The sequence below is a fragment of the Oncorhynchus mykiss genome, chromosome 12, assembly GCF_013265735.2.
Source record: "Oncorhynchus mykiss isolate Arlee chromosome 12, USDA_OmykA_1.1, whole genome shotgun sequence".
Classification (NCBI taxonomy): Eukaryota; Metazoa; Chordata; class Actinopteri; order Salmoniformes; family Salmonidae; genus Oncorhynchus; species Oncorhynchus mykiss.
The window spans coordinates 82,255,228-82,278,171 of NC_048576.1; the positions used below are offsets into that span (position 1 = coordinate 82,255,228).

The 22,944-nt window shown below is 43.1% G+C and overlaps 1 protein-coding gene across 2 annotated transcripts; it reads right to left on the bottom strand.

Annotated features, from left to right (window-relative positions):
• Window positions 1-887: 887 nt before the first annotated feature.
• Window positions 888-21,646, bottom strand: LOC110538642 (LIM domain-containing protein 2). Of its 2 annotated transcripts, none has more exons than XM_036938795.1 (4): window positions 21,335-21,646; window positions 5,166-5,210; window positions 4,692-4,828; window positions 888-4,610 (listed from the first exon to the last, which is right to left on the bottom strand). In XM_036938795.1, exons 1-4 carry the CDS (start codon window positions 21,389-21,391, stop codon window positions 4,451-4,453), a joined length of 399 nt encoding a protein of 132 aa, XP_036794690.1. In that variant the 5' UTR covers window positions 21,392-21,646; the 3' UTR covers window positions 888-4,450. The 2 variants fall into 2 exon arrangements, with proteins under 2 accessions (XP_036794690.1, XP_021481259.1); XM_021625584.2 differs by lacking the exon at window positions 21,335-21,646 and adding an exon at window positions 15,541-15,773.
• Window positions 21,647-22,944: the final 1,298 nt, after the last annotated feature.

Sequence of the window (22,944 nt, forward strand, 5' to 3'; positions counted from 1 at the left end):
TTTAGTGTTTAATCCATGGTTCAATAGCAAAAACAACATGGCCTATAAAAAGTGAAAGAAACTACAGATTTTCTATTTTAATTTGATTAGTCTGTTCTCTCAGAGAATTTTCCTGTGCGGCAGGAAATGCAAACTTGTATGTATTTAAAATGTCAAACTTAATTTGCACTAACATAACATTTACAGATGTGAAATCTTAATTTGAGCCCGTTTGCCACAGCAGGAACAGAATCCTGCAGCAACAGGACATGTGAATTATGTGGATTATGGACATTTTTGTAAGGGTTAATACAGATGTAGGATCTTCATTTGATCACCCTGTTGGAGGATACATTTAAAATGTGTAGTGTATTTGAGATTTTAAAAGGATTCTGAAGTTTGTCATTTCCACTATGAAATTTTAGCCTTGATTTTCCCTTATGAAAAATGTAATGTCAAACCAAGGCTGAAATTTCAAAGTGGAAATGACAAACTTCAGAATCCTTTTAAAATCTCAAATACACTATAGGTTTAAAATTTCTCCTCCAAAAGGGTGATCAAATTAAGACCCTATATCAACCCCTACAAAAAAATGTCCACTTATCACCCACTTAATAATAAAAATGCCCTGTTGCTGCAGGACTATTTTCCTGCTGTGAGGGAACTGGTCAAATTAAGATAACACATCTGTACAAGTAGGAGACAATACTGATGCTCTGCTCTGTTTTCTTCAGGCACCTTGAACTAAAACAACTCCTGTTGTCAAGCATCTGAAAGAGTCTATAACAGTATATAAACACACTAGCTCCTATACAATTCATAAAAAAGGCCTACTATTTACCCAACAAATGACTAGTATCAAATATGAAATATGCACTGCCTTTACTCATGCAATAAAGACAACCATCTCACTTATCACCAGCATCTTCATTTATTTTTTCAAAAGCATGTAAAAATGTAAACTACTGAAAGAAAATGATCAAACAAAATACATTTGATTGTGTGTAGGTGTGGGTGGGAGGGGGACAAATCACATTTATAATCATGTTCTTCTACAACACAATTTAACTGGAGTAATAATCCAAAAGAAGAAGAGAGGAGAGTAGAGGTGAAAGACGAGTAAGAGCCAAAACGTCCTTTTGCTTGTAAGGCCACCATCCACAGGTTAAGTAAGTTATACAGAATGTTTTTGTTTTTAAATGCATACATTTACATTTTGACAACAGTGACACCTGCATTGAGAAATAAATGTTAAGTCTACATCCAATTTTGCACACAACTACATGACTCGCAGAACACAGACAGTCACACAGCTCTCATAGACCTGAGCCTCCTGGTACCAGTATGGAAAAGTGTACCTACTTTCTTTTTGTTTGTTTCTCTATACAAAGAAAGTTTATTCACAGGATAACACCATTGTACCTTGGTACTCCTCACACATAAGACGATATGGACACAGTGTTATTTGATATGATGTTCTTGGTTACAAAGCATTCTGGGTGGTCTCGAGAACCGTTACAAAATGTTAAAAACAAATAGATAACTTTACAAACTTGAGGAAATGTACTGGAAAAATGAAAACCATTCAGGAGAGAGTGGAAGATGAGCGGGTACGTAAACTTCTGGCTGAGTGAAGTCACTCATATCCACCACAGGGACTAAGTGGAAAACAAGCAGAAGGATTATTTTCATTCACAGGGGAATAGGCTGGAACAGGGAGAAAGGTATGTGCACTCAGAAACAAAAAAATGTTTTGAAAAAGCATTAAATGTTAGAAATAAATGGCAAAAACTATTGCCTAAGGATTTACTTATCAAAAAGTAACATTTTATTTCCTATTCTGCACAGCATGCTCTAATTAAGCAATGAAGCCCGAGGACGTTTGGTATATTCCCAACATAGCACAAACTCCCAAGGTGCCTCATTGCTATTATAAACTGGTTACCAATATTATTAGATTAGTAAAAATAAATGATTTGTCATACCAGTGGTATGCGGTCTGATATAACACGGCTTTCAGCCAATCAGCATTCGACCCACCCAGTTTATAATTCACAGTAAACTTTCCATCACAATATACAGTGTCATTCAAGTGTTGTGGCATTGGATACTTTCCAAATGATGTAATTCAATGGCTTTAGTTTCATTCTAAAGCTAGAATGAAGAAAATAAAAATCTTATCTATTGAGTTTGTTGGCCAAAAATACCTGTAGCACAACCGTTTCATCCCGAGGCCACTCCCACGTCTTTAAAAAATGAGTAAAAGCTATACAGAAGAAATTACTGGGGGCAAACGTGTTTATTGACAATTGTGTGATAAGTAATATCTCAAGCCTTTACTGGGACTGGCTGAACTGACTCAAGCATTTCCGACCTCTCTTCTCCCACCAGGAGGCACTACTCTGAGGTTCAGGGCTCTGTAGGCCTGGGCTTTACTCACTGCATAGGAATTCCCCTGAATATGCCCCAGTTCAAACATTCCCTGTTAGCGCCCACCCCTCACATAGTACTAGGTCCTGGTGCTCAAAATCAGAGATGGCGCAGCAGCGAGACATCCCACTCCCTCATTCTTTCTGGTTACATTAGTCAATAAAGTAGACCAGACCCAGCTGCTATCTATCACATTGGTGTCGATGGGAGATCCACCCTGTTCATCCACCCAATTTTTTTTCCCCAATGGTAAACAGCCTGAAGTGAACCATCTTCACAAATCCACCACCTCTGCTCAGAATCACGTGATGCAGTCGAGACAAGAAAGCCATGAGGCATTTATAAAAAAGAATAAAATATATTTGTTAGCAGATGTGATGTCACTGGAGAAGCACGATAATATATATATATATATTTTTTTTTACATTATGTGATTTCACTTGTGGCCTCATCAGGACATCCCAGTCATATGTGAATTTCTGCCACATTCAGAACACTGAATTCTCAGACTTTCGAGCATTCAAGACAACAGGGAACTCAAAAAGAAAAAGTTGATGGGATTTGTTTTAAAAGGTCATCCAACTCATAATTCTGCGTCAGAAACTCTGGCCTCTTTCTAGAGCTGACTTTTCCAATTGGCAGATCACAGACATCGGGATTTTGACATTGTTCCCCTACCAGAGTTCACAGTTGTCTTGAAAGATCCGAAAGTCCCGCTTAGTTTTACACACCAACTTAGCCCAATTTAGTACATGAACAGACAGCTCTGCATAGACAGGAAGCAGCAGGGGATATTAGCGTGACAGTTGTGGTTTCCTGTTAGGCTATGTTCCCTGTCAATCTAACATTGACTTGTCTGGTTAACATGCATGGTCATTTGTGCACAGTATAGTGTGATATGTTCACTAAGCACAAGCTATGTACAACACCTATGAGATACTTCTCATATTCAGAATAAAGACGAAAAAGCCTCTACGAGTGAGAGCAACTTATCGCATGACCGTCAAACCCAGCAAATAACAGAGCAAAGAGAGCATTTTAAAACCAGTAAAGTGAGATTAAGAGTCAATGAAGCAGATTCGTTTTAAAAAGTCATCCAGAACACAGGAGGGCAGTACAGACTAAAGGTATGACAGCTAAGACTCATACAGGACAAACATGCAGAACTGAAACCTAGCAGCCATTCAGGTCATAGGAGCAAAAAAACATTTGAACAATAAGACAGAATTCAACTAAATGTACCCAGAGAGAGAACGTGTGACAGTTTTACAGTACCGTGTTTGTTTCTCAGATAAGTGAACCCTGACAAACTCACAAATTGGCTTCCGCCGGTGCTACCGCAACGCAGAGGACTGGTCTTTAAAATTGGTGTTAGATTTAATTGACGATATGGAACTGAAAAGGAGGTCATAAAATAATACAAACTTGCTAATGAACCTAGCTCAGTATGGTCGACCTGAGTATGCTCTACAGCTGAGAGTGAACTCCACTCTAACCATATGTTCACCTGAGCATACGGTCCCTTGCGCCTGTTGCGTCAAAAGGGTGCAAATTTATCCAAAAAATAAACAAGAAAACAATGATATGTAGTCCTCAAAAAGACAGCAGAAACATACCACTGGTTTGTGAAGAAGCAGTTTGGTCACAATCAACAATTTCAAAAGAGCAAATGTAAAATGAAAATGATACTAAAACCAAATTAAAGGAATAAACACCCCACTAAATAAAATGCAGAGCAACAGGGAGCGTGACCGGCCAGTCATAGTGGGTGTGTGTCTTCCATGTGGAGCGAGAGCACAGGAGCGTTGACTGCACCCCTCATGACACGTTGGTGCTCTTTATGACATGTTGGAGGTGGAGACGAGGCAGCTTTGGGGATGAGATGGGAAATGCCAGTAGGATACTGCTGACCTGCAAAACAACCAAAATCTAAAACTAAGCCTGACCGTTACCAATTGTGAAAATAAAAGTGGGTTTGCAGGTCAGGAGTGTCCGTATAGCCTTTCCCGTGGGAGAACGGTTGGGACACAGACAGGCGTGGCTACGCAGTCTTAGTTATGTTCTCTCCCTCCTTGGAGGTCCAAAGCTCCTTGTGTTGCTTGCGGCCAAAGCCCTCATCATAGTTGCCTTTGCTCTTGAAGAGCTGCTGGAAGTGCGGCTTGCAGTAGAAATCCCCCGAAAGGGCAGCAAATGTGCCCAGGCTGCAGGGAGGGAGGGGCAGAATATAAACAAAAGAACACAGTTTGATATGGAGTGAGTGAGTGAGTGAGTGAGTGTCTCACCTGAGTTTGGTGTTGCAGTGTTTGCAGCAGAAACAGGCCGAGTGGAATATCAGGTTGTTAGCCACCAATCTCTCCATGGGGTAGACGGTCTTCTCACATGACGAGCACACCTCCCTCGGTGTCTTGAAGCTGAAGGACTACGCACATGAACAAAACTCACACCGTTACTACGGCTTCAAACATGTGTTTCAATGGATAAATGAAGCATCATCTCAACTTGCTCAGTTGTCTATAACCAATCTATCGAAATGAGTTGCTGTTGAGAGTATGTGAAAACATATACTGGTATATAAACTGTAGTTCCATTATGGATGACGCTTAAATGACATCTGAGTAAAGGTCAGTAGGGTGAGATACACTGGGCCAGACAGACAGGTAATGGAGAAGGATAGTGATTAAAAGATAATGTCCTACTGGGTAGAAACTGGGACAAAGGAGGGGGGGGGGGGGGGGTGATAATGGAGGTATATTTACTTTGGAGCGCTGGACAGGTTTATCTTCAGGGGCATTTCTGTTGTCCTGGAATAAAAATGAGTAAACCTCAGTACTTTCCTATTTAGTGTTATTACAACAGAAGTGTAAGCATTCAGGATTTCCCCTGTTATATTGACAATACCATGTCCATAATATCCCTCTCATCTCAGTCGTTTCCCCACTCCTGCTCTCTCCCTCCCAGCAGCTCCATTTGTCAGTGTACTGTACTCCCCAGAGGGCAGGTCAGCTACCTTCTGTCTGGACATGTGAGTAGGTACACTGAACACACAATCATAGGGAAGTACAACCATTTCAAATACTAACCCCAAGCATTACGGACATCCTCTGGATGCTCTCGACTTGCATAGCGGTTTAAGAAAGCAACCAATGCCACTGTTACACTACATCACTAAACTGGAATTCTGATGTACAACTTTGAGTCAATAAAAAACCCATTTGTTCACAAACCTTACAAACAGTTCAGTGTGAGAGCTTGGCCTTAACAGAGCACACCATTCAGGGCTATAAAACTAAAGGCCTTATGTAATGGAGGCCTGTCTCATTTCTCTACTCATGGCTCCAAAGCCCTACACTCTGACACAAACATCCATGAACTTCCTGGTTCAACTTGACTCTACAGAGAGACCCTGAACACTCATTCCTCTCCATGACAACTGCATTATACCGTACACAAACAAGTTACTTTCAACATACACAAACATGAACTCCTAGACCCTACTGTCGACACTGACTCCCTGTCAAAACCCATGAGGGCAGGCTAGGTATCATATTGTCTGCCATATTGCTAACAGATGTTGACCTAGCAGATCATTGTGGAGTGGCTTAGAGTCAGTTTGAAACTGGGTCACAAAAGACCACAGGGCAGACACGGGTCAAGCAATTAGTCAAAGGCGCCTAGGTCTCAGCTGTCACACCTGGCTCCAAACACACCTGGTGAAGAACTATACTTCAAAACTATGTGACCGACAGGCTTCAGCAATTTCTCCACATTAACATCCACACCCTGAAGCTGGACTAGCAGATCAATTAGCAGACAGACAGAAACACGCATTTAGGCAGACGCACTGTAAAGGCTGTGTCCACTTGTGTGCAGGCCAGACTGCTCTCTGGGAAAGTCCACTGCTGACATCTAAACCCTGACTGTTATGGAAGGAGATTGGTGGTAGTAGTCAGGGGGGGCTCATTTGACAGACAACTCTGCGACAGCCCTTTCATGAAGCCCGTGCAACAGAAAGGAGGACATTTAGGCTACATTCACACACATTGAAGGGGAGTGGACACAGAGCACTGATCCACAGGGATATGGGTTGTTTACAACAAATCCAGCTCCTCATTGTGTCTGCTCAATTAGAACGTGTTGGAACGGCCCGAAAAACTAAATTAAACTGAAATAATGTTGAGCCGTAACAAGCGGTTCAGAGTGAAACCCATCAGCCACTGATTCAAATCACGTTGCACTTCACAACTGGCAGCCATTAGGATCAAAGAAGAGCTCCCCAAAAGCCCTTACACATCATCTAGCATGTGCACAGATGATAGTTACCACAGAGACTTTGGGAATACAATTGGTATTCTATTAAATTGAAATGATCAAATTAGTAATTTTTGCATTGGCGTAACTGTCGCCCATTCACTACTGAACCCTGACGTGAAAATCATGTCAGATATCTTTAAAACTGAATGACTGAGGAAGCTGGGGTGTTGCCTTAGTTTGTGAGAACGGAATGTCTGATGGAGGGACTGCAACTTCCTGTAGATGCAATCACCATCCTGACCATCTTCCTCCTCACCAAGTCTCCTTCATTCTCATATTTGGGTAGGGTACAGGGTGCACTGCATGGCAAACTCACTTCCTGTTGCAACAAGAAAGCTACCATGAGTAACACTCAACAGGAGCTTCATATTTCATAAGATAAATAAACTGCTTCAAAAAGGCAATGGTTTCCTGTTTTAGCACAGCATGCAACATACAGTACCTTACAGAAAGGTTCATCACCAATTCAGGCTGCACAAGATAAAATGAATGAAAACAAGAATAGATACTATGGCAGGCAAGCACACAGTCAGTCCTGGAAGGCTTCTACATGGCTGGTGCCATCTGCCTTCTTTTGCCTTATTTGTACATGAAGACACGCCACTGACTGCCAACCAAAAAAATGACGTTGCGGCAGGAAGTAGTGATGACACAGACTTTAAGAGTCCCTGTGGGGAGCCTGCCACAGCTAACCGCCACCCCACTGGGCTTAGAGCACAGGCTGATTACAGCAGATAAGAACTACCACAGGGAATGATCAGTGCAGACCAAACCTCTCCTTAAATGGTGAGAAGGACAATATGAACACTGTGGTGTGCCAACCGTGCACACAACTAAAGGTGGTCGAAAACAGTAGGCTAGATGCAGGCTGCCCATTAGATTAACACATGGTAATTCAATTACAATTGTGTACCCATTTAGATTAGTTTGAAGTTGGAACCACTTACTAAAGTCTCCAGCCAGAGAGAAAAGAGCACTTCACCGATTTTGCTAGATCAGGCTCCCACCTTTAGCAACATTAATATTCAGTCTCTTACCGGTCATTTATTCACACTAAGCGGAAGAGACACTGCATCTCTGTTTGAGTTTCAGGTAGGCTACATTTCATGTATGTGAGATTCATTTGAAGAGTTGGGCCCTGCTGTGCTGCACCCACAGTCAGATCAGGTTGAGACTCTCCCTCTCTGATGAGGAGCTCCTAATCTCATTACAATGACAAATCCCATTGCCTGTTCCCCTGGAGCTCAGACCACCACAACAATGGCAAGGGGTCTGGGGGTGACTGCACCCTGCCTCGAAGAAAGAGGAGGCCTTCACCAGGGTTGTCTGTTCAGGCCCAGGGAAACCACACTGGGAATAGCTCTTCCCTAATAAAAGTATTGAGGGAAGGGTTCGGAGCGTCAAGTGCTTGCTTGCACAGCTATGCATCGTCTATGAATTCCACTTACAACTTTGAAACGGTCAGCGTTAGAAACCATAAACCAGACCTCAGTCCAATATTTGGGTATGTTTATACAGAGAACTGGCCTAAATCTGCCCCTTTTAGAAAGGTTACAGCTACAGTCAGGAATATTAACAGCCATGGGACATCAATGTTTCCATCTAGAGTAGAGAAGCTAAGGGACTTGGTGCTGGTAAGTTTACTTAAAGCTTTTCACCCCAGGCTGTGACACACACACGGAGCGAGAGATCACCCAGTGTTCTTCAGTGGCCATTCATTTCAGTTAGTCTCTCAGCGCATCTTATTTTTAGACCGCTGACTTGCACCCCTTGATGAGACAGAGGGATGGAAAATAAACAGGAAAAATGCACTACGACTACACCAGCCTGTTAAAGGGCCACCCACTCTGAATGTTATATTCAGAATGGGTGAACGGCGCCATGAAACAAAATGGCAGACGTTATACATCCCTCCCACAACCAATTGTATTTTTTGTTAATTTGTTTGCTTTTTGTTTCGTTTTTACATTTAAAAAAATATATATTTTGTACATAATGTTCCCACTAGTCTCTTATGACCGAAAAGAACTGGACATCAGGACCGCGATCACTCTGCGTGGACAAGCAAAATCCTTTTTCCTTTAATGAGTCTGACAAGCCCGACACGAACAATATACGGCTTTCTCAGGAACAGGCCCAGATCCCCGTGATTAGCGTGAAGAGAAGGCAGAGAAAGTTGGCCAAAGGTCGGACTGCCTTCTGAGAATTTGTAGGCGATCGAAAAAACCCACACTTCCATTCTGCTAGCAAACATGCAATCTTTGGAGAATAAAATCGACGAGTTACGCTGAAGATTAAACTACCAACGGGACATTAAAAACTGTAACATCTTATACTTCAGAGTAGTGGCTGAACGACGACACCATCAACATACAGCTGGCTGGTTATACGCTGTACCGGCAGGATAGAACAGCGGCGTCTGGTAAGGCAAGGGGCGGCGGACTATGTATTTTTGTAAATAATAGCTGGTGCATGATATCTAAGGAAGTCTCAAGCTATTGCTTGCCTGAGGTAGAGTATCTCGTGATAAGCTGTAGACCACACCATCTACCTAGAGAGTTTCTGTATTTTTCATAGCTGTTTACATACCACCACAGTCAGAGGCTGGCACTAAGACAGTATTGAATGAGTTGTATTCCGTCATAAGCAACAAAAAAAACGTGGGGCTCCTAGTAGCCGGGGACTTTAATGCAGGGAAACTTAAATCCGTCTCACCAAATTTCTATCAGCATGTTAAATGTGCAACCAGAGGGAAAAAAATTCAGAAAGCAGGAAGCACCATGACCAGATCAATAAAAATGTAAAAAGTGGTCAGATGAAGCAGATGCTAAGCTACAGGACTGCTTTGCTAGCACAGACTGTTCCGGGATTCCTCCAATGGCATTGAGGAGTTCACTACGTCAGTCATTGGCTTCATCAATAAGTGCATCAAATGACGTCGTCCCACAGTGACTGTACGTACCTACACCAACCTGAAGCCAGGGATTACAGGCAACATCCGCACTGAGCTAAAACTGCCACGGTCAAAGAGTGAGACTAACCCATGAAGCTTATATGAAATCCTGCTATGCCCTCCGATGAACCATCAAACAGGCAAAGAGTCAATACAGAACTAAGATTGAATTGTAGTACGCCGGCTCTGACGCTCGTCAGATGTGGCAGGGCTTTCAAACCATTACAGTCTACAAAGGGAAGCACAGTCGAGAGCTGCCCAGTGACACGAGCTAAACTACTTTATGCTCGCTGCGAGGCAAATGGCACTGAAACATGCTGTTCCAGAAGACTGTGTGATCATGCTTTCTACAGCTGATGTGAGTAAGACCTTTAGACAGGTTAACATTCACAAGGCCGCATGGCCAGACAGATTACCAGGATGTGTACTGTGAGCATGCGCTGACCAACTGGCAAGTGTCTTCACTGACATTTTCAACCTCTCCCTGTCAGAGTCTGTAATACCAACATGTTTTAAGCAGACCACCATAGTGCCTGTGACCAAGAACACAAAGGTAACTTACCTAAATTACTTCTGACCCGTAGCACTCATGTCTGTAGCCATGAAGTGCTTTGAAAGGTTGGTCATGGTTTACAACACCATTATCCCAGAAACCCTAGAACTCACCCCAATTTGCATACCGGCCCAACAGATGGCACAATCTCTATTGCACTCTACACTGCCCTTTTCCACCTGGACAAAAGGAACACCTACGGGAGAATGCTATTCATTGACTACAGCTCAGCGTTCAATACCATAGTGCCCCCAAAGCTCATCAATAAGCTAAGGATCCTGGGACTAAACACCTCCCTTTGCAACTGTATCTTGGACTTCCTGACAGGCCACCCCCAGGTAATAAGGGTAGGTAACAACACACGCTGATCCTCAACACAGGGGCCCCTCAGGTGTGTGTGCTCAGTCCACTTCTGTACTCCCTGTTCACTCATGACAGGAGTGGCCAGGCATGACTCCAACACCACCATTAAATTTGCCGATGACACAACAATGGTAAGCCTGATCACTGACAACGACGAGACAGCCTATAGGAAGAAGGTCAGAGACCTGGCCGTGTGGTGCCAGGACAAAAAACCTCTCCCACAACGTGATCAAGACAAAGGAGATGATTGTGGACTACAGGAAAAGGAGAACCGAGCACACCCCCCCCCCCCCCCGTTCTCATCGACGGGGATGCAGTTAAGCAGTTCCTTGGTGTCCACATCAACAAACTAACATGGTCCAAGCACACCAAGACAGTCGTGAAGAGGGCACGACAAAGCCTATTCCCCCTCAGAAGATTTGGCACGGGTCCTCAAAAGGTTCTACAGCTGCACCAGCGAGAGCATCCTGACTGGTTGCATCACTGCCTGGTATGGCAACTGCCCGGCCTATGACCACAAGGCACTACAGAGGGTAGTGCGTATGGCCCAGTACATCACCGGGGTGAAGCTTCAGGACCTTGTATACCAGGCGGTGTCAGAAGAAGGCCCAGAAGATGGTCAAAGAGTCCAGCCACCCTAGTCATAGACTGTTCTCTCTGCTACTGCACAGCAAGCGGTACCGGAGCGCCAGGTCTAGGTCCAAGAGGCTTCTAAACAGCTTCTATCCCTAAGTCATTAGACTCCTGAACACCTAATCAAATGGCTACCCAGACTATTTGCATTGCCCCCCCTCTCACTATTGTTATTTTACTGCTGCTCTTTAATTACTTGTTCATTATATTTATCACCTGTATTTTTTAAAATTTATTATTATTTAAACCACACTGTTGGTTAGGGGCTCGTAAGTAAGCATTTCACTGTAACGTCTCATCTGGTGTATTCGGCGCATGTGACAAATACAATTTGATATTTGTGATTCGAGTGATGTTCTATCGATTCTCTGGGTCATTTCATGTTTTCATATGCATCCGAGTTGATGGCGTTCAAGGCAGAAATCTGTCTGGTATGACGTAGCAGTGATAAAGTCTCACTACACTGGAAGTTAATAGGAATACGACTTTTAGATTACGAAAACATCTATCATACATGTCAGATTTCAAAATTCAGGAGGATGTCTTCTCTCAAATGAGCCATTCGTGCCAATTCATTTTTTTTTTTACTGGAGACAAAAAGACTCCCAGTCACTCCATGAAGGAGAGCACTCCTTGTCCCAGAATCGGAAGCGTGGCCCATTGACGTAGCATGGACAACTTTTGCACAGTATATCTGTAGTTGTGAATGTCAGTCTCCACTCTGAGGCACATCGATCTGCAGATTGAACATGGTGAGATTGTAAACTCCTAAATTGATAGTGCAGTATGTTAAGGCGATTTCACAGCTAACTAGCTAGAGATAGATGGTACTGGGGTGTGAAGGGAAAGTCAGCAGACATTTCTGGTCACAGGTGGATCTGAAACAAGGCCACCATGTCCAATGAACAAGCCTCAGATAACAAATAAGTGAGGCAGTAGCGAGGCAGTAAAACCACTAAATGAACAAGTTTCTTTCCAACCTCTGTCAGTTGAAGTCTTTCTTCACTTGCACATGTCAGGGGAGGCCATTTCCTGTGAGGCTGCGGTGAGAGAGGTTGTCCTTACACGACTAGTGACAGAGCGCCTCAATGCCATAATCACGGATGTGAAACCTGTCTAGGGAGGTAACAGCTGACACTGACAAACAGGGGTCAAGATTGTCTAAGGAAAACCTCTGAATAACATCTACTCTCAGCTTTCACACATTCCCACTGGCATAACTGAACATTTTACGGACATCACCTCTCAAAAAGGTGAACGAGAAATGTTTAGTCTGAGATTTCAACCCACAACCTTTGGCTCAAGGTCAGCTTTTAACAATATTGCGCTTTATTGACTTTAGCATGTAGGGACCCAGCGAGAAGCCGCTGATCATGCATTTAATGAAGTCACTCAAAAAACAGCCCTCAGCGTCAAACCTCAGAACTGATACAACCTATCGCACAGAGAAGAGAAAGTTGCGCAACCAAAGCCTGCGGAGGGACAGGAATTCAGGAAGACAGGTCCCATCGCGTTGACCAAAACACATGCAAATCTGAAGTCTACCATTCCATTGGAATTTCACAAAACATGGGAGATTTTACAACTACAGCGCAAGATACCTTCTGCCCCCTTTGCCTGTTGTGTCAGGCTGTGTGAGAGCAGAGGCAGGAGACAAAAGCATGAACTTTTAAGCCTACGCATCCCAAGATATGAAAGGTGGGTGGTGTGTGATGCAGTAGGCATTCCTCAATAAACCAGGTTGCCCACAGTATACACTGCACATGTAGGCACTTTGCTGCTGTCATTCTCACGTGAGGCGAGGTTGCTGTGGAGAATGTTGCATTTTTTACTGGGCAGTGTGCAGTTTGTCCTTGGGTCCTCCCAATGTGACTGCAATTGCTTGGTACTAGGTTGTAAGACGAGCCAATAGGAAGGTTATCTAACCGATGGAAACGTTTAAACGTCTTGTTCAGTGTGCATCTAAAAAAAAATAGTGTTATTCACAACAAGCAACGATACAATAGAGCAGGGGTAAACAACACAATGAACTGTTAGTGCCATTTAGGAAGTTTGTTTTCAAGAGGCTTCCATGTCACAATAATAAAGACAGGAGCGGAAACGGCTGGGATAAATCCCATAATGCTGTGTGAATGAAGTCTTACATCCGTCCAGGGCATTACAAACAATGATTATTGGATTATTTCTGACATGTTTATTTGCTGACTATGGTTCATCGCTAGTTAAAAATATTTGGGACTTCTACCCAAGCGCGCTACATAATTACTGAATCAAATTAAATGTATCAAAAAACATTAATTTTAAAAATGCAATCTACAAGGGAATGGCATTTGTCATTATGCCATGTCTTAGTTTATCTTATGTCAGGCTATTGTTCAATGATACCCTGCCTCAAAGACCGAGGTATCAAAAACAATGAATAATTTAACTGCGCCATTAGGCTAGCTAAAATGGCCATAACCAACTGGGCAGCTTTGGCTATCTACCTTTACTCATTCATAGTCCTCTTCCATCTAGCACACAACAGCTGGATGCATCTCCCACTCACACCCTCCACTGATCTGCACCTAAAACATACAGCACCTGACCGTTCTCTTTTTGCACTCCCTGTCCAATGACTGTAGTAAGGTGCTGTCATCTACACCATCCCAACAGACCATCTCTGTGACGCCTGTAAAAAGAAAATCTGACACCATGAGGACTTCGCCAGCTATGGAGGAAAGCTCAATGAAGTGCATGTTGAGCTGTTCACTCAAAAAACAAGTGTAAACATTTCCCATAGTTGTATAAAGGAAACATGTGCACTATATGGTTACTTCAATTGGACCTGCAAGTAATGTAATGAACACATTTTACACATTTTACATTGTGACCAAAGCCTCCCCTGGCTGTACAATGGAAATGTTCCAAGCAAACTGCAGGTGCAATTCTCAATGCAGCCTAGGTGTCAATACAAGTAGACAGTCTTGGCACGTTCAACGTAGACAGTGAAACCAGCTTCTATCCGCGCAGAAGACAATCACTCAGAACAAACATCGTCTCGCCACAGAAGCTTGCCCCACAAATCCGCCAGCATTGACGTAAATCTGTCTTCAAACCATGTGTTAATCCTCGGCAAACACTGGGCCAAAATTACAGACAGCACATCTACAGATTCCCAGTTTGTACCCACAAAAGTGGCGGTAAACGAAAGTGATCATATGCCAAGGCAGTAATTATAGAGATCGGGGTCTTGATTTGATAGAGCGCTGGTCTGGGAAGACCGCAGATGTGTTCTCCAAGGTCTCAACTTGGAGAACATCATGCGGGAATGGAAGAGAAGACCATTTGAAACAGGTACTTTATCCACTCTGCTAGTGCCGGGCCATGCTGCTACTTTGATGAGCTCGCAGTGAGCCAGATAATTCACAGGGGTGTTACAATATATGATATAATTGATGCATTTCTAGGCTAATACCGTTCACCATGACACAGCGTTGGCTTGCAATGATGCGGTCGGCTCATTGCCTTCCAGTTCTTAACAACCGCCTTGCGCCTACCACACCAGAATCCCTTCCACAGCCCTTTATGTAACAAGGAGAGACGCCAGGTTCTGTGCACCAAATAATGGCTGGCATGATTAGGTAATAACAGTACGTAGACATTAAGATTATCAGCCAGCCAGCGCTTCTGAAGTCAAACTGGGTGATGTATATGATTGGCAGGCGTAAACTTAATAAATGGTCAAAATAAAAACATGTATACTACTGTTGAGAAAACCAACAAAGGCGATCGACAGTGCACATTTCCTTCAGATTCTACATCAGAGTGATCAAACTAAAGTTAAAGTGCACTTTACCCTAAAACATGACAGACAATATGACTTTTTAAAGCTTCACTTGAGGCAAAACATAAAATAAAGCCTCAACCAGTGAGAACAGTGCCCGATATTACGCTAGCTCGCAAGCTAACGTAACCATAAATATGTATCGTTCGAGATAAGCTCATTTTGAGTGAAATGCTGGGTAGCTGCACAATTCCGTACATAATGCCGGATTGATTAATCAGCGTGCAAAAAAAAGAGATGGCAAGTTGGCACTGTGCAATAAAATAGCGTTACATTGCACGTTTTTGCCCTATTTAAAAACAGAACAGCAGGGTAAACATGAGTCATTCCACCAAAAAACGGAATGGATGGCTAGCAACCTTGGTAGCTAGCGAGTTAGCATCGTGTGGACATCACCTCATCACAAAAGGAGAGGGAGGGGGAAGAGGGTATGCTGTCGCTAGCTAGCCATCTCTGTACAGTAAACGCGAAAAATGGGCGAGAAACACTTACCATCTGTGTACTTTCGTCAACGTTTAAATAGAAAGACAATTTGTTGATCAATAGGCTGTGATCGATTGCTTTCTCATTCGTTTCCCCAATTTCTGCTGTCAGGATTCTTCCTACAGACCCGGCGAGTTACCTCAGCTTGGCTCCCCTGCTCTTGTTTTTCAAGAGTCGTTTTTTTTGTTCTTTATATTAGCAGGATGTTGCACGCTATTGGTTCCAGTCACCCCCCCCGACTCTCTCCCCTTCACCCGGCTCTCTCCCCTTCACCCCACCCCGTTCTTTTACACCACCTCCCTCTACTTAAACGGTAATTCTTAAGAAAAATAGATTAAAACAAATATTAACAGTGTAGATCATTCCTAGGTTTAAAATGTACAAAAATAAACTAACACACATGAATATGCATACATCACAACTAATGTCATCTCTTTTGCTGACAGGGTAAAAAAAAAGCACCTTTCGACTCTTTAAAAAATATATTAACAAATCAATAAAAGTAGTTCATGGGGGAAACACCTTTCGACTCATCTACACATAGTCTGACTGCACTGCCACTAATACGTTGTGTGCTGCAGATGACAAAGAACCCAAAGTGCACTGTACATGTAACAGGTCTCAGCACATTTCTGTCCAAAGTCCAGTGACTGAGGTTTATGTCTGGGTAGGTAGGTATGAACCAACCTTTGGCCCAGCATAGAACAAGTTCCACATTTAAGAGGCTGAGAAATCCTGCCGAATTCAAATAATTTGTAACAGCTTGAAGAATAGCACCCTCAACCCTTAATTCCTGCTCAGTTTAACTAACATTCACAGCATAAATCTGTTATGCCCAGTCTTGCCAACAGTTGGCTTTGTGATGGGAACCTGTGTTTAAATATGACATACATGCAAAAGTTGAACATGATAATAGTAGCGCTTAAAATATAATGAAAGCAATTGGTTGTGTATGGTAATAAATAAAAAAAGACTAAAGAGTTAAGTGTGAAATGGCTGATGTCTTCATTAACTGTTAGGTCCATGTAAGTGCGTTTTGTGTGGAGTCAAGGGTGACCGAGTCCAGTTATTGAAAACAGATGTTGAGAGGCCTTCATCACACTAGAAGTAGAAGGGTGTGTGGGTCTAAGTGGGGGATGGTGTATGGGCTATTCTGTACTGAGAGAAAAGGGTTGGGGTTGTTACTCTTGAGACTGGAAAACACCTACCATCTAGTGGGGGCTTATTGTGATTGCATTATGGTTGTTGGTGGTGGTGTGGGATCATTTACCATGTTTTATACCAGAGCCCAGTACACACATTACTTTCAGTATCAGACATACTGTACGCCCTAACTAATTGTTTTTGAGGCGACTCAATCTGAAGACCTTGACCTATGGCAATGCCTGCAATAGTATTGCACGTAACACATTGATGTTGGCTCGATGAGTATCAGATAGATTGTATGTAAGGCTTCAGATCAGGTGTTGTGTGTAGCATACAAGGACTTTTACTATGACTTCGGGCAGTGAATGGCCAGACAACGCAAGTCTCAGGCCCATGGAAGGAAGATTTGAAAGGCCCATCTCTTGGCATCGGAGAGAACATTTAGCAGTTTAAAATAATTTCCTGAAATTCTACAGATTGTCATGTGGCAAATATATTTAGTTGTTGTTGCAGTTAAAGCTAATATCCTGCAAGAGAGAGAACTTAAGTTTTAGAGCTAAAATTACAGTGCATTCATGCAAAAAAAAGGGGGAATACAAGTATTGAGTTGAAAAATGTATAATTGGTGGACAACTGTGGATACCAATATTCCTGTGAGCCTCCCAGGCCCATGTTGCCCAGGGTTAAGAACATACATTGTAAATGAATAATATTACATTGTATTACACCCTCTAAATTTATTCTGTGGATCCCTTGGCCAAAATTAGTTTAATCGGTTAGTAATATTCATTTCAAATGAAGTACATTTTTGATATACACTGAACAAAAATATAAACACAACATGCAACAATTTCAAAGATTTTACTGAGTTACAGTTCATACAAGGATATCAGTTAATAGAAATACATTAATTAGGCCCTAATCTATGGATTTCACATAACTGGAAATCCATAGATTGTCCATAGTTTATGCCTGCCCATACCATATCCACACCACCACTATGGGGCACTCTGTTCACAACGTTGACATCAGCAAACCGCTCACCCACACAACGCCAAACACACTGTCTAGCATCTGCTCGGTACAGTTGAAACCACGATTCCTCCTTGAAGAGCACACTTCTTTGACGAATAGATCATGATCATTAGACGCCTCTTTAAATCTGCGTATTTCTCCAAAGCTCAGTTGTCCCGAGTCTGCACAACACTACCAGGACCTATGATCAAGAGAGACACTCAAGTTTAATACTATCTCTTTACACTTGACTCTGATGAAAATTGTCTTGGCTTCTTAAACCTTCAAGCTGCATACTGGACCTTATTCCAACTAAACTACTGAAAGAGCCGCTTCCTTTGCTTGACCCTCCTATGTTGAATATAATAAATCGGCTCCCTATCCACCGGATATGTACCAAACTCACTAAAAGTGGCCATAATAAAGCCTCTCTTGAAAAAGCCAAACCTTGACCCAGAAAATATAAAAAACGATTGGCCTAATCAAATCTCCCATTCCTCTCAAAAATGTTAGAAAAAGCTGTTGCACAGCAACTCACTACCTTCCCGAAGACAAACAATGTATATGAAACACTTCAGTCTGGTTTTAGATCCCATCATAGCACTGAGACTGCACTCGTGAAGGTGGTAAATTACCTTTTAATGGTGTCAGACCAAGACTCTGCATCTGTCCTCGTGCTCCTAGACCTTAGTGCTGATTTTGATACCATCAATCACCACATTCTTTTGGAGAGATTGGAAACCCAATTTGGTCTACACGGACAAGTTCTGACCTGGTTCAGATCTTATCTGTTGGAAAGATATCAGTTTGTCTCTGTGGATGGTTTGTCTTCTGACAAATCAACAGTACATTTCGGTGTTCCCCAAGGTTCCGTTTTAGGTCCACTATTATTTTACCTCCTGGTGATGTAATTTGGAAACAATGTCAACTTTCACTGCTTTGCGGACGACACACAACATAAAATTGATGGAACATGGTGAAGCCCAAAAATTACCCACCCTGGAAGCCTGTGTTTCAGACATAAGGAAGTGGACGGCGACAAATGTTCTACTTTTAAATTCGGAAAAACAGAGATGCTAGTTCTCGGTCCCAAGAAACAAAGAGATCTTCGTTTGGATCTGACAATTAATCTTGATGGTCTCAAATAAAACTGAAGGACCTCGGCGTTACTCTGGACCCTGATCTCGCTTTTTTTTTTACCCCTTTTTCTCCCCAATTTCGTGGTATCCAATTGTTTTTTTAGTAGCTACTATCTTGTCTCATCGCTACAACTCCCGTACGGGCTCGGGAAAGAGGAAGGTTGAAAGTCATGCGTCGGCCTCCCGGGTGGCGCAGTGGTTAAGGGCGCTGTACTGCAGCGCCAGCTGTGCCATCAGAGTCCCTGGGTTCGCGCCCAGGCTCTGTCGTAACCGGCCGCGACCGGGAGGTCCGTGGGGCGACGCACAATTGGCCTAGCGTCGTCCAGGTTAGGGAGGGATTGGTCGGTAGGGACCTCCTTGTCTCATCGCGCACCAGCGACTCTTGTGGCGGGCAGGGCGCAGTGCGCGCTAGCCAAGGTTGCCAGGTGCACGTTGTAGCCTCCGACACATTGGTGCGGCTGGCTTCCGGGTTGGATGCGCGCTGTGTTAAGAAGCAGTACGGTTGGTTGGGTTGTGTATCGGAGGACGCATGACGTTCAGCCTTCGTCTCTCCCGAGCCCGTACGGGAGTTGTAGCAATGAGACAAGATAGTAGCTACTACAACAATTGGATACCACGAAATTGGGGAGAAAAAGGGGTAAAAAAAGAAAAGAAAAAAAAAAAGAGTCATGCGTCCTCCGATACTCAACCCAACCAAGCCGCACTGCTTCTTGACACAGCGGCATCCAACCCGGAAGCCAGCCGCAACCTTGGTTACCGCACACTACGCCCGGCCCGCCACAGGAGTCGCTGGTGAGCGATGAGACAATGATTTCCCTACCGGCCAAACCCTCCCTAACCCGGACGACGCTAGGACAATTGTGCGTCGCCCCACAGACCTCCCGGTCACAGCCACAGCACAGCTGGCGCTGCAGTACAGCGCCCTGAACCACTGCACCACCCGGGAACATTTGACGAACATACCAAAGGTGACTATAAAACAGTTACAGAGTATAATGGTGTGATAGAAGAAACTATAGATGAATAAACATTGTAGTTTCTCCACAATACTAACCCTAATTGACAGTGAAGCCTGTAGAGAATAAAACAATATTCCAAAACATGCATCCTGTTTGCAACAAGGCACTAAAGTAATACTGCAACAAAAAAGTGGCAAACTAATTAACTCTGTCATGAATACAAAGTGTTATGTTTGAGGAAAATCCAGTACTTTACCAAGTACCACTCCATATGTTCAAGCATAGCTTGAACTGCTGCATCATCTTATGTGTATGCTTGTAATCGTGAGGATCGGACCCTTTTTCTCCCAGTTTTCACCTAAAATGACACACAGGCAGTTAGATTTGGGTAGCTCAGGACCTGAAGCAAGGATATGCATATTCTTGATACCATTTGAATGGAAACACTGAAGTTTGTGGAAATGTTAAATTAATGTAGGAGAATATAACATTAGATCTGGTAAAAGATAATACAAAGAAAAAAACATGCTTTTTCATTTCTCTTTTAACCATCATTTTTGAAACGCAAAGAGAAAGGCCATAATGTATTATTCCAACCCAGGCGCAATTTAGATTTTGGACACTAGATGGCAGCAGTATATGTGCAACGTTTTAGACTGATCCAATTAACTATTGCATTTCTGTTCAAAATGTTTTATCAGGACTGCCCAAATGTGCCTAATTGTTTTTTTAATACATTTGAGTTCAGAACTGTGCACTCTACTCAAACAATAGTATGGTATTTTTTCACTGTAATAGCTACTGTAAATTGGACAGTGCAGTTAGATTAACAATAAGTTAAGCTTTCTGCCAATATCAGATATGTCTACGCCCTGGAAAATTCTCTTGTTACTTACAATCTCATGCTAATCACATTAGCCTACGTTAGCTCAACTGTCCCGCAGGCGGGACACCAATCCTTTATAACTGAGCTAAGCACAGGCAATATCCTAGAGAAAAATCTGGTTCAGTCTGCGTTCCACAAGACCCTGGGAGATGAATTCACCTTTCAGCAGGACAATAACCTAAAAACAAGGCCAAATCTACACTGGAGCTGCTTACCAATAAGACAGTGACTGTTCTGGAGTGGCCGAGTTAAAGTTGACTTAAATCTACTTGAAAGTCTTTGGCAAAGACCTGAATTTTTTTTTGACAGAGCTCGAAGAATTTTGAAGAGAATAGAGGTAAATGTTACACAATCCAGGTGTAGAAAGCTCTTAAGAGACTTACCCAGAACGAGTCAGCTGTAGTCGGTGCCATAGGTGCTTTTACAAAGTATTGACTCAGGGGTGTCAACAACTTACGCATATGACATTTCTATATTTCATTTTCAATACATTTCCTAAAATAAATGTAAAATATTTTTTCCCTGTCATCATGAGGTATTAAGTTGATGTGGAATAGGTCAAGGGATATGAATACTTTCTGAATGTACTGTAGGCTGCGACTAGCTGGAGAAGGAGCGCTCTGGGACGTTTGGTACACTGACCACTAGAAGGAGAGCACCTTGGCGGGGTGTAGCCGGTAGCCTGGGAGCCTGCAGGTAGCCGGTTGGCAGGTCATTTAGTAGACCAAATGGTACAGCTCTTGGTAGGCCTCCTGGTAGGATGCTTTATTGGCCACTTGGTAGGCCGGGGTGGCTGCTTGGTATGCTGCTACACTCCCTCCATTGTGTTACCATCCCAGGATTTGGCATCATGCAAAATGGCTTAAAGTCTAATTCGGCTGGGTGGGAGTTAACTCAATGGGTAGGTCTTCAAGAAAACAGGGAGATGGTAGTTAAACAGGCTTGGTCTTTATGGCTTCATTTATGGGTAAGTGTTCCATGCTGGTTTGGTTTGAAAAGGGCTAGTTATTGCAGGTGTGTATATTTAAAGAGGTAGTCCCGCCTCTTTCAGGTGGACGTGATTTGGTGTATTACATTGACTGAGGTGTGTGGCGACCAATAAGTAGCAGACTCCCCTCCAGGTAGGAGGGGTTTTGTACACTAAGGCTACGTTTAGACAGGCAGCCCAATTATGATATTTTTTACATTAATTGGTCTCTTAACCAATCACCAATCAAATATTTTCACATCAGATCTTTTTCATTGCTGATCTGATTGGACAAAATACCAATTAGTGAGAGAAAAAAATATGAATGGAGCTGCCTGTGTAAATGCACCCTGTACCTTCAACAAGTGTACATGGGCACATAAGGAGAATCTCAATTGCATAGTCCACGAGTCCTCTCTCCTCAAAACCCATTGGATGAGAAAGCAAAGGGTCCCTCCTCTCTGACCTCTTCTAATGGGTTTCGGGGAGGCGAAAACAGAGGTGTCACAGTCTGTCCTTTTGAATCAGTCTTTACCTGCCAAAGTCATGTTACGATATATCAGTTATCCTGTTAGAGCTTTCGTGCCGAATCCACTGCAGTGTTTCAGGTGCCACATTTATGGTCATGTCACACCAGTGTGTAGGAGGGAGATTCCAAGATGTGGGAAGTGTGCAGGAGGGCATGGGATAGAGGATTGTGTAGATTCTGTGGAAAAAGTTGTGTGTGCAACTGTAGGGGTGCCCATGTTGCTAGGGATCGGAAGTGTCCGGTGCGAGAGAGGCAGGTTGAGGAGGCCAGAGTCAGAGTAGTGTAGAAGGTGTAATACGCTGTGGCTGTGAAGAAAGTAGAGGAGGATGGGTCAAGGGTGAGGGATCCTGGCAGGATCCCTGTGAGTAGTATATCTGTGCCAGCAAAGAGGGATAGACCAACGAGTGATATATACTTCAGTAACAAAAAATAGATGTTCTGGTGGCAACTGCAGAGAAGTATTTGGTTGTATGAGATTTGACTTCATAAGAGTTACAGTGTGTGCTGAGTGATGGTGTCCCGTCCTCTCAGGCCGTTGGCATGGTGTAGGAGCAGATAGGGTCAACATAGTGGAATGTGCTAGTGGGTTTTTAATGAGTGTGGGGTTAGTTGAAGGGTGTTTTTATTTTATTCAGTATTTTCTATCACAAAGTATAATGGATTTATACTATAGTCCAGTTGGGGGCGGTAAGGCAACATATTGGATGCCAACTGCCGTTAAACCCCACCGAAGAGGAGGGGACGCAAGGAGTATGCAATTAAGATTCTTCCTT

Excerpts from the sequence above, each read along its gene's own strand:
- LOC110538642 (XM_036938795.1), bottom strand. The coding sequence starts at position 21,391 with ATGACCTGCCAACCGGCTACCTGCAGGCTCCCAGGCTACCGGCTACAC. Across the intron at positions 5,211-21,334 it reads ACCGGCTACACCCCGCCAAG|GACAACAGAAATGCCCCTGA; the intron begins GTGCTCTCCTTC and ends TTTTTATTCCAG. Across the intron at positions 4,611-4,691 it reads CACTGCAACACCAAACTCAG|CCTGGGCACATTTGCTGCCC; the intron begins GTGAGACACTCA and ends CCCTCCCTGCAG.